At 60.6% G+C, this 17479-nt stretch overlaps 3 protein-coding genes across 19 annotated transcripts in view; 2 read left to right on the top strand and 1 right to left on the bottom strand.

Moving 5' to 3' along the window:
- Nucleotides 1–5310, top strand: part of PLEKHG5 (pleckstrin homology and RhoGEF domain containing G5) — a 51243-nt gene extending 45933 nt beyond the window's left edge. For 4 of the 6 annotated variants that reach the window (XM_042257336.2, XM_027975700.2, XM_027975701.3 and 1 more), the window contains 10 exons: nt 326–475; nt 836–946; nt 1094–1243; nt 1331–1468; nt 1633–1752; nt 2703–2835; nt 2966–3081; nt 3173–3357; nt 3785–4555; nt 4792–5310. In XM_042257336.2, coding sequence (XP_042113270.1) covers nt 326–475; nt 836–946; nt 1094–1243; nt 1331–1468; nt 1633–1752; nt 2703–2835; nt 2966–3081; nt 3173–3357; nt 3785–4555; nt 4792–4801 — 1884 coding nt within the window. In that variant the 3' untranslated portion in view covers nt 4802–5310. Of the gene's footprint in view, nt 1–325; nt 476–835; nt 947–1093; nt 1244–1330; nt 1469–1632; nt 1753–2702; nt 2836–2965; nt 3082–3172; nt 3358–3784 lie in introns of all 6 variants that reach the window. The other 2 variants (XM_042257337.2, XM_027975699.3) reach the window with 1 other exon arrangement.
- Nucleotides 4493–10492, top strand: TNFRSF25 (TNF receptor superfamily member 25). Of its 6 annotated transcripts, none has more exons than XM_042257338.2 (10): nt 4493–6070; nt 6646–6763; nt 6956–7090; nt 7510–7677; nt 7767–7845; nt 8581–8636; nt 8723–8842; nt 9048–9085; nt 9545–9725; nt 9901–10492. In XM_042257338.2, exons 1-10 carry the CDS (start codon nt 6023–6025, stop codon nt 10221–10223), a joined length of 1266 nt encoding a protein of 421 aa, XP_042113272.1. In that variant the 5' UTR covers nt 4493–6022; the 3' UTR covers nt 10224–10492. The 6 variants fall into 6 exon arrangements, with proteins under 6 accessions (XP_042113272.1, XP_042113273.1, XP_042113274.1 ...); XM_042257339.2 differs by having other exon boundaries at nt 9051–9085; XM_042257340.2 differs by having other exon boundaries at nt 8735–8842.
- A 195-nt stretch (nt 10493–10687) lies between these two features.
- Nucleotides 10688–17479, bottom strand: part of ESPN (espin) — a 33769-nt gene continuing 26977 nt past the window's right edge. For 5 of the 7 annotated variants that reach the window (XM_042257329.1, XM_042257328.1, XM_042257327.1 and 2 more), the window contains one exon: nt 13334–15549. In XM_042257329.1, the coding sequence (XP_042113263.1) occupies nt 13777–15549 (1773 nt within the window). In that variant the 3' untranslated portion in view covers nt 13334–13776. Of the gene's footprint in view, nt 11577–12721; nt 12734–12825; nt 12906–13333; nt 15550–17479 lie in introns of those variants that run through there. The other 2 variants (XM_042257331.1, XM_042257330.1) reach the window with 1 other exon arrangement.

Raw genomic sequence — 17479 nt, forward strand, 5'->3', positions numbered from 1 at the left:
GAGGGGCGGGACAGGGGCGGGGCTGACTTGTGGAGTGGGTGAGGGGTGGGGCTGACTGGTGGAGTGGGTGAGGGACAGGGCCTGGCACCTGATTGTGGACTTGGGATGATGCTGAAGAAAGCTCCGGGCAGGGCTAACGGGTAGAGTGAGAAGCCGGGAAGAGGATGGGCAGGGGCGGGGCCCGGCCCTTAGCGGTGGACATGGGATGGTGCTGAAGAAGGCTGGGGTCGGGGCTGACAGTGAGGGCAGGAGAGGGATGGGTAGGGGCGGCGTCTGGAATAGGGGCGGGGCCGAGCGCACCTCCACCACCAACCCCGCCCCCCAGGTGGAGGCGGACCGCCTGTTCAGCAACATCCCGGAGATCGCGCGGCTGCACCGCGGGCTGTGGGGCAGCGTGATGGCGCCGGTGCTGGAGAAGGCGCGGCGCACGCGAGCGCTGCTGCAGCCCGGGGATTTCCTCAAAGGCTTTAAGATGGTACGGGTCAGGTCGGACACATGCAGGGACACACAGGCAGGGCTGGGGCGCCAATCCCGTCTGCCCAACACCCCAGCACCCTCCCAACCGGTGGCCCAAATGACCCCTGGTGGTCAAGAGGCGTAGAATTCAGAGTCGGTCGCCGTGGTGTGAAACTCCACCTGACCGTGTGCCCTTGCTACCACCTGGCCAAGGTCGATCGCTTTCGCTGAGGCTCCGTTTCCTCGTGTGGAAAACGGGGATAATAAGTTTGCCCCCTGGTGGTCGGGGAGAGGCAATAAGTGAGGAGCGAGCGCGGGGCCCCCTCCCGCGGTGGGGGCGCGCGGTAACCGGTTCTGTGCCTGTTCCGCCCCGCGCCAGTTCGGCTCCCTCTTCAAGCCCTACATCCGATACTGCATGGAGGAGGAGGGCTGCATGGAGTACATGCGCGGCCTGCTGCGCGACAATGACCTCTTCCGAGCGTACATCACGGTGAGGGCGGGTAGGGCTCGCCGGGGGGCCAGGGCACTGCGCAATCAGCTTCCCTGGGCGGCAGGTGCCTGAGGGCCTGGCGGTAGGCGCAGCCTGGGGGCCCGGGGCGGGGCTCGCCCTGAGTCCCGCTCCGCCTCCCCGCCACAGTGGGCCGAGAAGCACCAGCAGTGCCAGCGGCTGAAGCTGAGCGACATGCTGGCCAAGCCCCATCAGCGACTCACCAAGTACCCTCTGCTGCTCAAGTCGGTGCTAAGAAAGACCGACGAACCGCGCGCCAAGGAGGCCGTTGTCACTATGGTAACTGGGTCGCGGGCAGGGTCCCTCCCTCTGGCTGGTGGCACCTCCTGACCCGGTCCTTGAACTGCCCTGGCCCCCCCTCCCTAGATTGGCTCGGTGGAGCGCTTCATCCATCACGTGAACGCGTGCATGCGGCAGTGCCAGGAGCGGCAGCGGCTGGCGGCCGTGGTGAGTCGCATCGACGCCTACGAGGTCGTGGAGGGCAGCAACGACGAGGTGGACAAGGTAGGTGCCTCCGTCTGTGTGGGGGTCCTTGGCCCTGCCGGGAGCGGGGAAGGGCCACACTGGCAGATGGGGGCTATACTGGGAAACTCATCTGAGGTCTCCCAGCTGAGATGAGGGGTCAGACCTTGACCTCTCTTGGCCCCGCCCCCAACCCCATCCCCCAGCTCCTGAAGGAATTTCTGCATCTGGACCTGACAGCTCCCATCCCTGGTGCCTCCCCTGAGGAGACACGTCAGCTGCTGCTGGAAGGGAGCCTGAGGATGAAAGAGGGGAAGGACAGCAAGGTGACTCCAGGAACCTCTCCACTCTCCGGGCCCTTGCCTCCCCCTTACCCTGTGGGGTTTGAACCACCCCTTCCTTGGGACCTCCCGGGCCCTAGTCAGTGATTCTTAGCTGCCCCGTCCCTTGGGTGGCAATTTAAGAACTAGTGCCTTTATGTGAGGAATGACTGTTTTTTCTTCTTGTTTTAAAATTGTTTGTAATTGAAGGATAATCGCTTTACAATATTGTGTTGAGGGATGACTTTCTGCCTGCAGTTTACTTTTTACAAATGCAGCAGCCGGATCCTGGCCATCAGGTGCCATTCTAGCCCACCTGTTGGTGCCACAGTGTGTTCCTATTGGGAGGGAGGGGCCCATTCTGTGAGCAGGCTGGGAATAGCCTAGAGTCTTGCTACGAAGCTATGAATTTTTCAAGCACTGTGTAACCCAGAGTCTGCAAATCATGATTTTTTTTTGTAATTTATTTATACTTGGCTGCGCTGGGTCTGCGTTGCTGCATGAGAGCTTCCTCTAGTTGCAGGACTCCTCTCTAGTTTTGGTGCATGGGCTTCTCTTAGTTGCAGAGCACGAGCCCTAGTTGAACAAGCTTAGTTGCTCTGTGGCATATGGGATCTTCCCCAACCAGGGATTGTACCAGTGTCCTCTGCAGTGTAAGGTGGATTCTTAATCAGGGAAGTCCTGCCAATCATGATTTTAAAACCACCTTCCTTTCCCTCTTTAACGTAAACTTTTAACTGGCATAAGTTACAAGTAAGTAGCTGGATGAGAGAAAGTCATCTTGTTCTTCGTTTGAATGTTACTCTCAGTTCAGTGGGGGTGGAAGGAGACAGGTACTTGACACCAGTGCTCCCAAGGGAGGGTGTTGAAGCAAACAGGCGGAGGGTGCCTGCCTTGGCCCTGACCTCTGGCCTCCTGCTCTTCCTGCATTACCCCCCACCCCCTGCCATCGCCAGATGGACGTGTACTGCTTTCTCTTCACTGACCTGCTCTTGGTGACCAAGCCAGTGAAGAAGGCCGAGAGGACCAAGGTCATCAGGCCACCGCTGGTGGTGGACAAGATTGTGTGCCGGGAGCTTCGGGACCCAGGTGAGTTGGCCGGCTCCCAGCTCCTGGGTGGGACCTATGATGGGGGTGGGGGGGCGCTGTGATGGGCGGGACCTACAGTGGGCTGGGGTCTTGGTCCTAGCTAGCACTGATGCGAGCCCTTCCTAACCAGGCTCCTTCCTCCTCATCTACCTGAACGAGTTCCACAGTGCTGTGGGGGCCTACACATTCCAGGCCAGTGGCCAGGCTTTGTGCCGTGGCTGGGTGGATGCCATCTACAATGCTCAGGTGAGAGCAGAGTGGTGGGCAGCCTGGCAGGGCAGCCTGGTGGGGGCTGCTGCTCACCAGCTGTGGGGCCCCTGTGCACCCCCATCTCCAGAACCAGCTGCAGCAGCTGCGTGTGCAGGAGCACCCAGGCAACCAGCAGCACCTGCAGAGCCTGGAAGAGGAGGAGGATGAGCAGGAGGAGGAGGAGGAGGAGGAAGGTGGGGAGAGTAGCACTTCGGCTGCCAGCTCCCCTACCATTCTGCGCAAAAGCAGCCACAGCCTTGACTCCCAGCACTGGTACGTTTGCCCAGGAGCGCCCAGCAAGCTGGAGCAGAGCAGGTGCTCTGCCCCAGGATTCCTGACCCCAAGACGACTGACACAGCGGGACCCCTTTCCCTGTGCATGGCTTTATGATATGAACCCAGTGGGCATGGGGAGGGGGGCTCTGCCTCCCACCAGCGGGGATGGCAAATGGATTTCAACTTGAGTCCCCTCTGATCTATTAATGGTAGCTGCCCAGAGCTGAGCTGAAGATTCTTAGACTATATCTGATAGCAGATACCGTGGTCATGACAGACACCATTCCTGATACCTGTGTTTCGGGCTCACGTGCTGCCTGCTTGTAGTCTGAGCCTCAGACTCAGGAGGGCAGAGGCTCTCAACTTCTGTGTCCAGCCATCTAGGCTTCCTTTAGCTGGACTGACTCCCCTCTTGGCCCCCACAGTGCCTCGGACGGCTCTACGGAAACCCTGGCCATGGTGGTGGTAGAGCCTGGGGAGTTGCTGTCCTCTCCTGAATTCAGGGGCGACCCCTTCAGCTCCCAGTCAGACGAGACCTCTCTCAGTACCACCACCTCATCTGTCACTCCTACCAGCGAGCTACTGCCCCTGGGCCCTGTGGATGGCCGCTCCTGCTCCATGGACTCCGCCTACGGCACCCTTTCCCCCACATCCCTGCAAGACTTTATGGCCCCAGCTCCCACGGTGGAGTCAGCACCCCGGCCCCCAGAGTTACCACCAGCCCTGTCACCCCCACCCTCGCCCCGCCTCCGCCGCCGCACTCCTGTCCAGCTGCTGCCCTGCCTGCCCCACCTGCTCAAGTCCAAATCGGAGGCCAGCCTCCTCCAGCTGCTGTCAGGGGCCACCACCCGCAGAGCGCCCCCAGCCCCGAGCCGCAGCCTGTCAGAAGTCTGCTTGGCTGCTACTGTCCCTGGCACGAGGACTCAGGGCTCCTATCAGGAAGCTGGGCCCAGCTGGTATTGCCAGGGGGCACCTGGCCCTGGCCCCCAGCTGGCAGAGCTAGAGGGTAGAGCCCACTGCCCAAGTGGGGAGCCCGAAGGACCCACCAGGAGGAGCAGAGAGCTGTCCTCGGGGGCCTCGACCAGGGTCCAGCCTGAGCCTCCCCCGGGGATCTCGGCCCAGCACAGGAAGCTGACGCTGGCCCAGCTCTACCGAATCAGGACTACCCTGCTGCTTAACTCCACCCTCACTGCCTCGTGAGTGGCCTGGCCTGGGGTGGAGGACAGGTGGCCCAGTGTGCTGGGGGCACTGTCATGGCTGGGAATAGATGGCACTTGGGCACAGGGATGGGAGAGGGAGCCTGGGACCTGCCCCAGCATCTGGCGAGGATGTGCACGGTGGGCAGCGGTGAAGAAGCCTGAGAGGGTGGCCAGAGCCCTTCCGAATACCGTCAGCCAAGGAAGAACTGTCTCTTCCCTCCTCTCCACTGCAGGGAGGTCTGAGCAGAGGGAGGCCCCCAAGGGTGCCACTGACCAAGGGACAGCAGACAGCATGCCTCCTGGGGTGTGCCGGGCCCTGCTCCAGCTGCTGCCTTAATGTGCACATGGGCCAGAGTGCCCAGCCGGACACCGCCACCATCCCCGGGGGCCCGATTTGCACTTTGCCAGACCAGATGGAAGTGGAGGAGGGCTCAGCAGAAGCCCAGGCTACAGGACCCTCTGACAGTCACCACTGTCACTAACCTGCCTGTTTCCCTATCCCCCAACCCCCAGCCTAGGCAGAGTCCTTTACCCAGTGCTCTCTGAATTCAGGACCTCCAGTCCTCTGGGCTGGACTCCAGGGCTGGGGTCCCAGGCAGCCCTTCCCTCCTCCACCATCTGGCGCCAAATGGGACAACAGTTCCCCTGCCTTTAGCCCCCTCCCCCTCTTCCCAGTCCTTGGGATGGGCTCTGTGTAAAGTTGCATATTTATTGAGCTTTTGATTCTTTTATAAAGACTTGTATATACTTCACTGGAAAGAGTCCTTTGCTTTTGGAATGCCCCCTTTCTGGACTCAGGCACACTCAGTGCTCCCCTGGGCTCCTGTCTCCTCCATCTGTGGTGGGCCACCCCTGGGCGAGACTGGGAGCACAAGGGACTTCTTGGGGCAGAAATCGCCTGACCAGTACTCCCAAGGTCAGCCCTGTCCCCTGCCACACATGAAGTCTACCACTAGGGCCCCCCACTAGGTGCCCTCCCCACATGGGGCCCTGGAGGGCCCTACCCCAAGCCACCCCTCTGAGCTGGCGCCAGGGTGGGCCATGGGCTCAGGCTACTGAGAGGGGCCCCTTGGACTGCCTTCCAGGGCAGGGTCATGCCCTGTGTGGGGAGGGTGGGCCTCCCACCTTGGTTCTTCTGGCCCAAGCCCTCATGGCTGAGGGTGCCTCTGAGACCCGGAGAGGAGAGATTGCCTCTCTAGGAAGAGGTAGTCTATAGGTTGAGATAGAACCCAGGCATGGGACCTGGATGCGGCCCCTCGTTATGTGCACCTTGCCCACCAGCTGCCTCAGGTGAGCTCAGGTGAGGGCTGGGGGCTCCCTTCCCAGCAGCCCCGCCCTGGCCCCCACCCCCGAGGCGGGCTCTCAGGCGGGGCGGGCCTGAGGGCGCCGGGCTGGGCCCCACCCGCGGCGGGCGGAGCGGGGGAAGCCCGGTCAGGTCGAGGGCCCAGCGTGGCGCCCAGGGCCATGGAGCCGCGGCCGCGGCCCGGGACCTGTGCGGCGGTGGCGGCGGCGGTGAGTAGGGTCGCAGGGGCATGACCTCGAGCCTTGAGCCTTGCCGGGGCCTGCCTGGGTCCCTGCGCCGGAGGAAGGGGACGCGGGGGGAGGGGAGAGCGGGGCGGCAGAGGAAGGGAACAGTGGATGGGAGGGTAGGGGAATGCGTGTCTTCGATCGGGCTTCCCTGGGGACTGGGTCCCTCTTCCCACCGAGTTAGAGGTTCAGCGGGGGCGGGGCCCTTCCCCTGAGAGGAAGCACCATGTCAGGGGCCAGAGGGGTCTGGGGACACCGGCAGAGAAAAATCAGGGTCCCCCACCTTACCGCAAGCACGGGTTGGGGTGGGGCTGCCTGGTTCCTGCCCGGTGGAGGGCAACATGCGGGGCTGGCAGGAAGCCTGTAACCAGCTCCTCCCAAGCCCCATCTGTACCCAGGGGAAGGAAGTCAGTCTCACTCCCCACCTATGGGCACCTCCTCTACTCAAGAACCTGAGAAATGGGCTGCTCTGAGGGCAAGCGCTGGGGTGGGAGAGACTGGGCAGAGAGAGGCCCCCCGCCTGGGCAGCCAGGCCGGGAGCCAGCAGCCCCTGTTCCCAGGCTCTCCTCTTCCTGCTGCTGCTGGGTGCCCGGGCCAGCACCCCCAGCCCTCGGTGTGACTGCGGCCACAGCTTCCCAAATCGGAGTCGTCTGGGCTGCTGCAAGGGCTGTCCAGCAGGTGAGGGGCTGAAGGGGTGGGAGGGACATGGGAGGAAGTGAGGGCTGACCACAGACAGGTGAGGGTTAGGTGGGGCTGGGGAGTGGAGGTAGGCAGGCTAGGGATGAGGGGAGGGGAGGCTGAAAGTGGAGCCAGAGATGGGGGGAGGGGAAGGTGGAAGCCCCCTTGACTGACCCACACTGGGTTCCACAGGGCACTACCTGAAGGCCCCCTGCACAAAGCCTTGTGGCGCGGCCACCTGCCTCCCCTGTCCACAGGGCACCTTTCTGGCCCGGGAAAACCACTACGAGACCCGCTGTGCCCGCTGCCAGGCCTGCGATGAGCTGGGTGAGGGGCTGCCTAGTGCTGGGGGTGGGGGGGTGCTTGAGGACACATCTGGCCAGGGTCTCTCTGAAGGAAGCGGTTGGCTCAAGCCCAGCCTTTGGGTAGGAGGCCCCTGTGCCCACCCCATGTCACCCCACCGCACCCCACCCCACCCCATGCCACCGCATGCAATGCCATGCTGGTGCCTCCACCCTGGTCCTGCCTCAGGATGTCTTTGTGCCCTCCCATCCTGTGACCTTCCTGTCCCTGTGCCCCAGCCTCTGGTTTGTGATGATCCCCACACTTCTCTCACTTTGGGGGCAGTCCTGTCTCTGGTCTCTGCATCTCCATTCTCCAGGGGACCTGTCCCACTTCTCTGTGGGGGTCTCTGGTTCTGACAGCCTCTGCTCTCCCTGGTCTCCCCAACCCCCCGTTCCCACCAGCCCCCCAGATGGCCCTGAGGAACTGCTCAGCAGTGGCAGACACCCACTGTGGCTGCAGGCCAGGCTGGTTCAGGGACTGCATGGTCAGCCAGTGCCGGCATGGTTCCCCCTTTCGCTGCCGCCCATGCACAGACTGCGGGGCCCTGCACCGGCACACACAGACACCTTGTGAGTACCCTCATTCTGGGCTCCCACACCCTACCCCATCCCCGCCTCCTCCTCTCCCATCCTGACCCACAGCATCTCCTGGACCATAGGTTCTAGCAGAGACACCCACTGTGGGACCTGCCTGCCTGGCTTCTATGAATATGGCAAGAGCTGCGTGTCCTGTCCCACGTAACTTCCTGGCTGCCCGGGGCTGGGGGAAGGGAGGCTGGGAACAGAGTGGGGGTCAAGGGGCAGGGAAGAGGGAACTCAGTTCTATGGTAAATGGGCCCCCCTTCAGACAAACTTTGAATGGTAAAGAGAAATCTGAATTCACCTTACGTCAGATAAGTAAGGGGGCATGTCTCTATTTTATGTCATACTTTCCTCTAGTAATCCTTCCCGCCCTATGTTAAGGATAGGATGTGTCACTTAGAGAGTCACGTTAATGTAGTTTCAAAACTTGGGCTGAGGGTCAAGATCTCCCCCTGGTTCCTTGAGGCATCTTGAGCAAGTTACTTCACCTCTTCAATCTGTCGGCTCCCCATCTGAATGGGGGGGGGTGTTTGTAGGCTCCCCCAGGGCTATGGTTAAGGGGTGATTAGTCACTCATTTGCTCAGCAAGTTTCTTGAGTATCTACTATTTCCAGACACTGTTCCAGGTACTAGGGAAACAACAGGGAACAAAACAGGCAAATCCCAGAGTTGACATTTTAGTGCCCCTCTGTCTAGTCTGGAAGATGCTCAGTAAGCGGTGTTTGTTGCTATTGTATGAACACTGGTGACATTTCAGCAGTACTTTGGGAACATTCTTGGGTAGAGTGAGACTCTCAGGAGGCCTCCAGGGTGGAGAAGATGTTGGGTGGTCCTGAGCAGTCCTTCCTGGTGTGTACCTCACCCTCTATGCATTTCCCCCTCCCCTTGCAGGAGCACCCTTGGGAGCTGTCCTGAGCCCTGCGTGGCTGTCTGTGGCTGGAGGCAGAGTATGTGGTGAACTGGAAATGCCAGTGGGACAGCTGGGATGGGCCACGGGGAGGTCGGGGGATAGCTACCACCCGCCACCCACCAGCTGCTCTTTCAGTGTTCTGGGTGCAGATTCTCGTGGCAGGCCTGGTGGTCCCACTCCTGCTTGGTGCCACCCTGACCTACACATACCGCCGCTGCCATCCTTGCAAGGCCATAGGTCCCCGTAAGTGCACGTATGAACACACACACATTCTGAGAGGCCTGGGGTCAGGATGGGTAGCCCACAGCCCATTGGGCCTGGCTATGGTAGGTAAACTGAGGCAGACAGTGATGGGAGTGAGGTACAGAGGAACCCAAGAAGGAGCTGGGCTAACACCCAGGTTCAAGTGCCTTGCCTGATTGCTCATTAGACTCTCTGTGTCTTTCAGCAGATGACACTGCTGTGGAGGTCCTGACCCCCCTACAGGTGAGATTCTCAGTAGCTAGTTAGTGTTCTGGGAGGAGCGTGAGCAAGTCTCCTGGAGCTGAGAGGTTAGGCCTTATTATAAGTCGGATTCCAGGCACTGAAGAGACCTAACAAACACATATGCCAAGTTATCAGTGAATGAGGGCATCTCTGAGTAGCTTTGAGCCTACAGGGTCCAGACAGGTAAACAGTAGTGCTCAGTTCAGTAGGATGAACAGGAGGCCTCTGCCAGGGTTGGGGGAATAAGGAGAGAGCAGCAGGGGCAGGGCATTCCAGGCAGAGGACAGGGCTCCTCTCCTGGGTCACAGTGAGAGGGTACAGCTGCCCAGAAGTGGTGGAATGCGAGATTGTCTACTGACTGAGTCAGGGGTGCTCACTCCTGCTCAGAGACCCTGACACGGGCAAGAGCCTTGCTAAGCAAGCAAGGCTGAGCTGGGGGTGGTCTCTCTTGGCTTCCAGACTACCCATCTCTCACCCCTGGACAGCGGCCCTGCCCTTCTGGTGCCACCCAGCAGCAGTGAGAAGGTGTGCCCTGTCCAGTTGGTAGGCCACAGCTGGACCTCTGGCTCTCCCCAGACCCAGGAGGCACCCTGCCTGGAGGCCACATGGTCCTGGGACCAGCTGCCCAGCAGAGCTCCTGGTAAGGGATTTCAGTGGCCTGAGAGATTGGCCCCTTCTCCTGAATCTGAGGTGATAAGCTGTGGTTTCCTGTAGACACTTGCCCATATCCCCTAATAGGACCTTCCTGCCCTATTTGGCCCCTGTCCCTTGCCTCTACCAGCACCCTCCATTGACTTTCTCTGGCCTGCTCGCAGGCCCGCCGCCCCCGCCGTCGCCAGCGCCCCCTTCAGGCTTGGCGGCCGCCACGCTCCAGCCTGGTCCGCAGCTCTACGACGTGATGGACGCCGTGCCCGCGCGGCGTTGGAAGGAGTTCGTGCGCACACTCGGGCTGCGCGAGGCGGAGATCGAGGCGGTGGAGGTGGAGGTCGGCCGCTTCCGCGACCAGCAGTACGAGATGCTCAAGCGCTGGCGCCAGCAGCAGCACGCGGGCTTGGGCGCCGTCTACGCTGCCCTGGAGCGCATGGGGCTGGACGGCTGCGCAGAGGACCTGCGGAGCCGCCTACAGCGCGGCCCGTGACGCCAGGGTCCACCCGCCACTTCGGGGCTCTTGGTGGCCCTTGCAGAAGCCCTAAGTACGGTTACTTAAGCGTGTAGACATTTAATGTCACTTATTAAGCCCCTGGCACGGCTCTGCGTAGCAGCGCCAGCCAGCCTCACCCTTGAGCGCCCCCAGGGGTCCAGTTAAGGCGAGGCAGCGCCAACGAGGATCAGGCGGGCGTCGAGGCTGCTCAGCTGTTTCTCGGCTTGTATTTGGTTGAGGCCTCAGTATTAAATCTATGAAGAAAAGCTACAGCTTGGTGTTTCCGCGCGGCTGGGGGTGTTAAGTGGCCCAGACTTGGTTTCCGAAGGGCCAGAAGTCTTGCCACTCATGGCGAAGGCCAGTGTAACCCTCATCTCAAGCCTGCCCCTCCCGCTCAGCCGTGGCCCAGTTACCCCGAGGAGAGGAAGTCGCGGTGTCGGCGAGTAAGAGTGAGCGTGGGCCCCAGGCGGCTGAGAGAGCTTTAATGGTGCGAGATGGCGGGGATCGGGGAGGCAGTAGTTGGGAGACACAGCTTTAGGGTCCCTCGTCCTCCGCTCACTCCACCAGGGCAGTGAAAGGGTCCGGGGAGGTACGGGGCCTGGCTGGGGACGGCGCGCAGGCTTGAGGGTGGTGGGGCGCCCGGAGCGGCAACTCCGTTCCTGTTCCTACGACGGGCAGTTTGCAGTTTTCACCGTTTCTGGTAAACATGACTGAGAGGAAACCCTCGGCGGGGATGGGAAATGCGGCCAGGGCTGGGCCGGGCGCCGATCTGGGTCAGGAAGGGAGGAAAACCCCTTCCCCGAGCTCGGGGCCTGCCTCCGCCCAGGATGCGCCAGCGACGTGGGTTCCGGGGTGCGGGGGAGGGGGCGGCAGCCGGACGCGCGCCCCGCAGGAAAACAAAGTCATCACCCACGGAGCTTGGGAAGAGCTCTGCACACTTTGACATTCAACGAACATGCAAATATATGTAAGTAGGCATGCAAATAAGCAGCATCATTTTTGCGTCAACAGCTTGGGCACTTTTTCTGGGCGGCGCCGGCCGCGCTCCAGCGTCGCCCAGGACTAGGGATGCGGAGGCGGGGTCGGGGTCAAGGAAGGGTTTCAGCGCGGGAAGGGAGGGTGGCGCGGCTCCCAGCCTTTCCGCCCCGGGCCCGGCAGGCCGGGGCGGGTTTGGGGGCACCCCCGAGCTCGAGAGGCTGCGTCTAGTACTTAGCGATGTCCCCCTTCTTCAAAATGATCTGTCGCTGCCAGGGCGCCAGCTTGCTCTCGTCGTAGCCCAGCGTCCGCAGCTTCTCCGACTGCTCTTTCTCCCGCTGCATCTCCTCTTGCTTCTGTCTCTCCTCCTCTTTCCTAGGCATGGGGTGGGGGCAGAACCCCGGGCAAGGGTGAGAGGGTGGGCCAGGCCCCACGCGGGGTCAGCGGTGGCAAGGAGTGGGTTACTAAGGGCAGGAGTTGCTGAGGACAGAGGCACTCGTTTCATAGGTTGTAGGGGCAGAAGGGGATTGGGGACAGGGATTTGGTTAGGAGGCATGTGGGTGGGATTGCTGGGGACAGAGGGGCTTGACTAGGGGCAGACTGGGGTCACTGTGGGGGGGGTGTTGAACACATAGGAGTTGGGTGAGTGAGACAGTGGCTGGGTTATTGCTGACCGGGTGTTACTGGAAACAAGCGCTGAGACACAGTGCAGCAGAGGATGAGGAGGGGTGGTTCGGGGGAAGGCATGAAATTACTGGGGCTAGGACCTGAGTTCCTGGGACTGGGGTAGGGCTGCTGGGCAGCAGAAGGACCACATTTTGGGGAGATAGGTGCTGCGTAACTGGGAAGAGGTTATTAGAACATGGCTAGACCTGCGCTGGTGATGAGGCTAAGCTTCATCTGCATCTTTGTTCCCGTTAAGAGTAAGTATGTGTGGCTGTTGAGCATTTGAAATGTTGGGACTGAGATGCACTGTAGCTCAAAATGTTCATTGCATCTTGCAGACTTAGTTTTAAAAAAGAGTGTAAGACATCTCAATTTTTATCATTACTATCACTGGGTTATATAAAATATACTATTAAGTTCACTCATATCTTTATTTTTTTCACTGTGGCTGCTAGAAAATTTGTGGCTCAAATGATACCTCTATCAGACAGCACTTGGCTAGATGACTAGGGGTAGAAACTAAAGAATTGAGGGGCATACATTTTGTTAAAAAATTGAGGGACAGATGCTCTAGGTTATTGATACCGAGGCTGGGTTAACTGCAGGGCAGAGAGGCTAGGTTAATGGGAGAGGGCTGGGTAATTGGGGGTACAGATTATTACAGCATAAGAGCTAGACTTTGGGGGGCAGTGGATAAGTTACTAATGTCTGGTGGCATTATTGGGAGCAAAGATGCTGTGCAAACAGGGCTGAGTGACAAGGGGAAATGCTCACGATAGGCCTAGATGAAGAGGCCAAAGGACTGGGACTGGCTAGGGGGAAGGGACACAGGTTGGGCCCAGCCCCACACTCACCGCTTCTGCTCCCTGGAAGAAAAAAGAGATAGCGTTGGTTGGTACCACCACCTCAGGGACACAATCAAGACACCTTGCTGAGCCCCACGTCTTTCCGAGCTCACCTCTCATCTTCTAGCTTCTTCCGCAGGATGTCCCGCCTCCAGGCAGGCATGCTGGCCAACCAGGCCTCCTCCTGCTCCTCCTGCAACACAGCACAGCATGGGCTGGGAGATGGGGGCCAGTACCCCTACCCAGGGGACCTCTTTGAGTCAGGGACAAGTTGTAGGAAGAGACCCTTCTGTAGGGCAAATGGATGAAGACTCAGGCCCCTCTGTCCTAGAGGGGGCGCCAGAGAGTCAAGAGCTGAGTGCATAAGTAGAAAAGCCTCACAGGAGATTCCCCACAGGGTTGGGTGGATAGATGGCTCCAGGCCCATGACCCAGAATCTCTGGGAAGACTCATACTTGGGCCCCCATAGTTCCTGCCAGCTCAGAGAGGCTCACACTGGTTCCTGGTGCCACTGAGAAGGAACTTCTGGGCCATGCCTATCCTATTCTGAAAGAGGGGGCGACACCAGCTCAATTGTGCGGCTGCAATGACACCGTGTGGGAAGGATCCAACACAGACAGCTTACAGCAAAGAGTTTTATTACTTGCATGTTACAGAGGAGAAAGAGTCTGGACACGTCAAATAAACACTGCACATGTGGCTCCCCTGACCTCAGCCAAAGAGGTCGCTCTGAACTCCAGTGAAAAATGAGAGCCACAGGGCCCCAAGGGGGACCCACAGTTCCCCACTCACAGGGGCTGCTGTTTCCACCTGGCTCCACATGGAGCCAGGCATTGCTGCAGAGCAAGAGGGGGACACCTGGTTGACCCTGTGCTCTGCCCTGCCGATCCCTACCAACACCCCACAATCGGCCACTAAAGGCTGAAACAGCCTGGTCCTGGACACTCTGGCTTTTCCAAGGCCATTCGTCCTGTCCTGGTTTCTTCCTGCCGCTTCTGGAGGGGATCAGACAGGCATCCACGCCCAGGTAAAGACACTTGAGGGTTAATTCCGGATCCTCTGGCTCAGATATCAAAGAGCTCTGCCTCCTTCTCCTTCCAGAAGGAGAAGCTCCGGTCGATGTACCGGCAGATGTCCTCATTGCTGAACTCGCCCATCTCAGACACCAGCTCCAGGGGGTCTTCGGAACTAGGAGGGACTGACGTTGGGGGAGGCGCGGGCGGGGGTGAAGGCGGGGGCAGCCGCGCAGGGGCCGGCGCCTCGGGCTGCCTCTCTGGCCAGTTCCCTGCCTGAGCTGTACTGGCCTCTTCCATCGGTTCCCTCTCATCCTTATCTGTCCCTTCCTTTTGCTCCTTCTCCGCCTCTTCTCCCCTGGCCGGTTCAGCCTCCAGGCTGTCTTCGAAGAACTGTCGTCTGAGGTCCTCGAATCCGTCGCTCCAGCTGCGCCGGCCGGCCTCCACTTCCTCGATCACCACGCGGTGGAAGAGACGGATGAGCTCCCACGGGTGGCTGCCCAGCCGATCGAACATCTCGTAGCACAGCAGGTGGCGGAACTTGCGCTCCTCGCGGCTCAGGCCCATTTCGAGCAGCTGGAAGTAGCCGAGCATGAAGAGGTCCAACGTGAGGCTGTCGTAGCGCCGGGGCGCGCCGCTGTCAAGGGGCGGCAGGAAGTGCTCGGGCCAGTACAAGCCGTGCGCCAGGGCCCGGCCACGGGGCTGCCGCGCCGGCACTTGCCGTAGCAGGCTCCGCCAGTGGCCCAGCAGCTTGCCCACCACCTGCCGCTGCTTCAGCAGGCGCAGCAGCCGCTCGTCCGGGCCATCGCCCGCCGGCGGCCGGGAGACAGCAGTGGCCTCGGGGCTGGGGTCGGCGGCGGCCCCCGCAGCCACCACGCAGGGCAGGAGTCTGCGCAGGCGCATCTGGGCGTGGTGCCCGGGGCCGCGGAAGGTCCACTTGCGCCAGTGCTCCAGGAAGAGGTAGACGATGCGCTCCTTGCGCATGTCAATGTAGTCCTGGACGCCGCGCAGCTCGGTGGAGGACGTCGGCCCGCGCGCCAGCTGCTCTGGCCCTGGCAGCGCCGCCTGGCGGCCCGGCGCCTCGGGCGCATCCAGGACGCCCACGGACTCGCCCGCGGCCGGCAGGCCGTTGGTGGTGGCGGCGACGGCGGCGCTCGGCTCGCTGGAGCTGGCCGCCGCGTAGTCCTCCTCTAGGATGGGCTCACGGTCCGGCGCGCTGGCAGGCAGCGACAGCTTCTGGCGCGGGCCGCGCGGGGGCTCCGAGCCCTGGGCGCGTCGCTCATACGTGGCGCGGAGGTGCCGCACTGAGACACCGCACTCGAGGATCTCGCGCGCCACGGCCTCGCGGCACCAGCTGAGCGAATGCGAGCGGCCCAGGCAGAGCGGGCCTGGCCGCCAGGGGGCGTCAGTCAGCGGCGGCAGCGGCTGGCCCGTGTCGGCAGCCAGGAGCTCAGCCGGGTGTGCTGGCCGTCCGCCCAGCGCGGCCAGGAGCGAGGCCATGCTCTTGAGCAGCACGGAGATCTTGCTGCACCAGGCGGGCAGGCTGGCGGCGCGGCCGTGCATGCGGCGCGGGTCGACGGTGAAGCGCGGTGCCGACAGGGCGGCCGAGATGGGCAACAGCTGCTCCAGCTCCAGCTCCAGCTGCTCCAGGCGCGCCTCCAGCTTCTGCGCCTTGTGCAGCACTTGCAGGTTCTCAATTTGCTGCTCGATGCGAAGGATGTCGGCCTCGGTCATGAGTTCCCCGAAGGGCCCGAGGATGGCGTTGTGCTCTCGGGAGTACCTCCAGCCCTCGCGGGGGTAGCAGCACGAGCTGGCGGCCATCAGCTAAGGCGGGGAAGACAAGAGAGGGGAGGGGGGCGCGTCTCCCTCTGGCCGGGCTCCCGCGACGGTCGCCGGGGGGCGCTATTTGCATGTCCTGGGTGGTGTAATGGCTTCGCGGGGCTGCGTTTGCAGGGGCGGGCCGCGCCTGGCCGGCGGGCGATTACGCTGGGACGAAGCTTCGGCCCAGGCTGCCACTCCAGGCGCTGGGCAGTGTCCGCTTTGGTCGCTGGCAGAGACACACAGCCGGGCGTTGGGCGCTGTTGCAGAGGCAGGGCCGGCGGATGGGGTCTCCACACCTGGTTTGGTCGCTCATTACACCACCGAAGGAACATGCAAAAGGCGTTGAAGCTGCGACAGACGGCAGTCCTCTCCCTCCCCATCCAAGGTCTGCGACTTGAGGCCAGATCCCAGCGAGGCCACTCCTCACTCCAGACAGATGACACCCCCCCCCCAATCAAAGTCCCCTGCAGCCAAGCCCTCCCTGTCTATGCCATCGATTTTACTACTGAATGAGAGGCTGCTAAAGAACCTGTGGCTTCCACTCTATTCCCACCCACTCTGACTCCTAGAATAACACAATTGATAGAGCTAGGCTCGCTAGGCACTTTCTTAGAGTCTCATCTGTTCCTCATTCTACACTTTTCCAGCGGGGTGGGGGGAAGGGCTGCCATCACTTCACAGGCGTCCCAATCCATCCTGGCCAGTACAGTCCCACTTAGGAACATGTTTCCCACATACAGATATGACTATGCCGCAACTTTGAAAGAAGCATCTATACATAAATCTGTGTTTTGGCTGGTTTCTATTATTAAGTTTATTTCCCTGAATTCTATATACCTGCTTCCCTAGCCAGAAGGTGAGTGCTTTAAAGGTAGATACTGTGACATGTACATGTGTGCTCCACTACTTGGCTTTTGCTTGGCACTCAATAGATACTTATTGAATAGAAGTTAAAAAAAAATGATGATGCCACTTGACCACTCAATCCCCCTCCCAGGCCCCCTACTGCTCTAGGAGAAAGTCCATTTTCTTCAAAGGCAGGCCTTGGTGACCTGACCAGGACTGACATCTCCAGCTCCACCCCTCGGAGCCACCACACCCGCTCTGATTCCGAGACCTCCCTTGTCCTTCCTGCTTGCTCTTTGCTCCACTCTTTTCTCTGTCCCCTTCTTCCTAATCTTCCACATCTACCTTAGACATCACTTTCTCCTAAGCCCACCCCAAACCCAAATATTAATAGGATGGTGGGTCTCAGGCTGCCCCAGTCCTCTGCCCTCCCCATCAGAGCACCTCCTCATTTGACCTGTTTTGTCTCCCTGGGGGCATTTATCACGCTACTAAGGTGCTCTGTTTGGTTACTGGTTGACACCCCACCCCCACCCCCACTCCCACCTTGAGAGCAGGCCCTGACATATTCACGGTGAATCCCCAGTGGATACAACAGTGTGCGATAAACAAGACGGCGCCCAGGGGATGTTTGTTCAGCAGATGAAGGGCAAACTATCCTGCCAGCCAGTGATGGTGACAGATGAGAAGCCTGAGGCTGGATGAGGCAGTTCAGGAAAGGAGCCCAGGGCAATCTGACTAAGACCAAAAGTCTCTTGGCTGTTCCTGCCATCCCTAGGATGAGTCAGCCTCACCTGAGTGCTTGTCAGAAGTGAAGAAGCCCAGCCCCACCCAGAGCACCTGAACCACAATAGTCATGTTAACAAGATCACAAGCGATTTGAGGGCACTTTAGAGCTCGATAAACATTGCCTTCTCGTCAAGGGACAGGCAGTTGGGAGCTGGTGGGGGTAGTGCTGGCGGTGGAGACTGGGAACACTCCCAGGAGAGGGGTGGGTGGTGGTCCAACCTTGCTTTTTCCCAAAGGTCGTGGGAGCCGTCTGAGGCTGAAAGGGCCCCAGCATGTTGGGGGATGGTGTGGGGGAGGG

This window comes from Ovis aries, chromosome 12 (assembly GCF_016772045.2).
Source record: "Ovis aries strain OAR_USU_Benz2616 breed Rambouillet chromosome 12, ARS-UI_Ramb_v3.0, whole genome shotgun sequence".
In the NCBI taxonomy this organism is placed as follows: Eukaryota; Metazoa; Chordata; class Mammalia; order Artiodactyla; family Bovidae; genus Ovis; species Ovis aries.

Coding starts and splice junctions, on each gene's coding strand:
- TNFRSF25 (XM_042257338.2), top strand. CDS start 6,023: ATGGAGCCGCGGCCGCGGCCCGGGACCTGTGCGGCGGTGGCGGCGGCG. Junction 7,678..7,766: donor CCGGCACACACAGACACCTT/GTGAGTACCCTC, acceptor CCTGGACCATAG/GTTCTAGCAGAGACACCCAC. Junction 8,843..9,047: donor TTGCAAGGCCATAGGTCCCC/GTAAGTGCACGT, acceptor TGTGTCTTTCAG/CAGATGACACTGCTGTGGAG.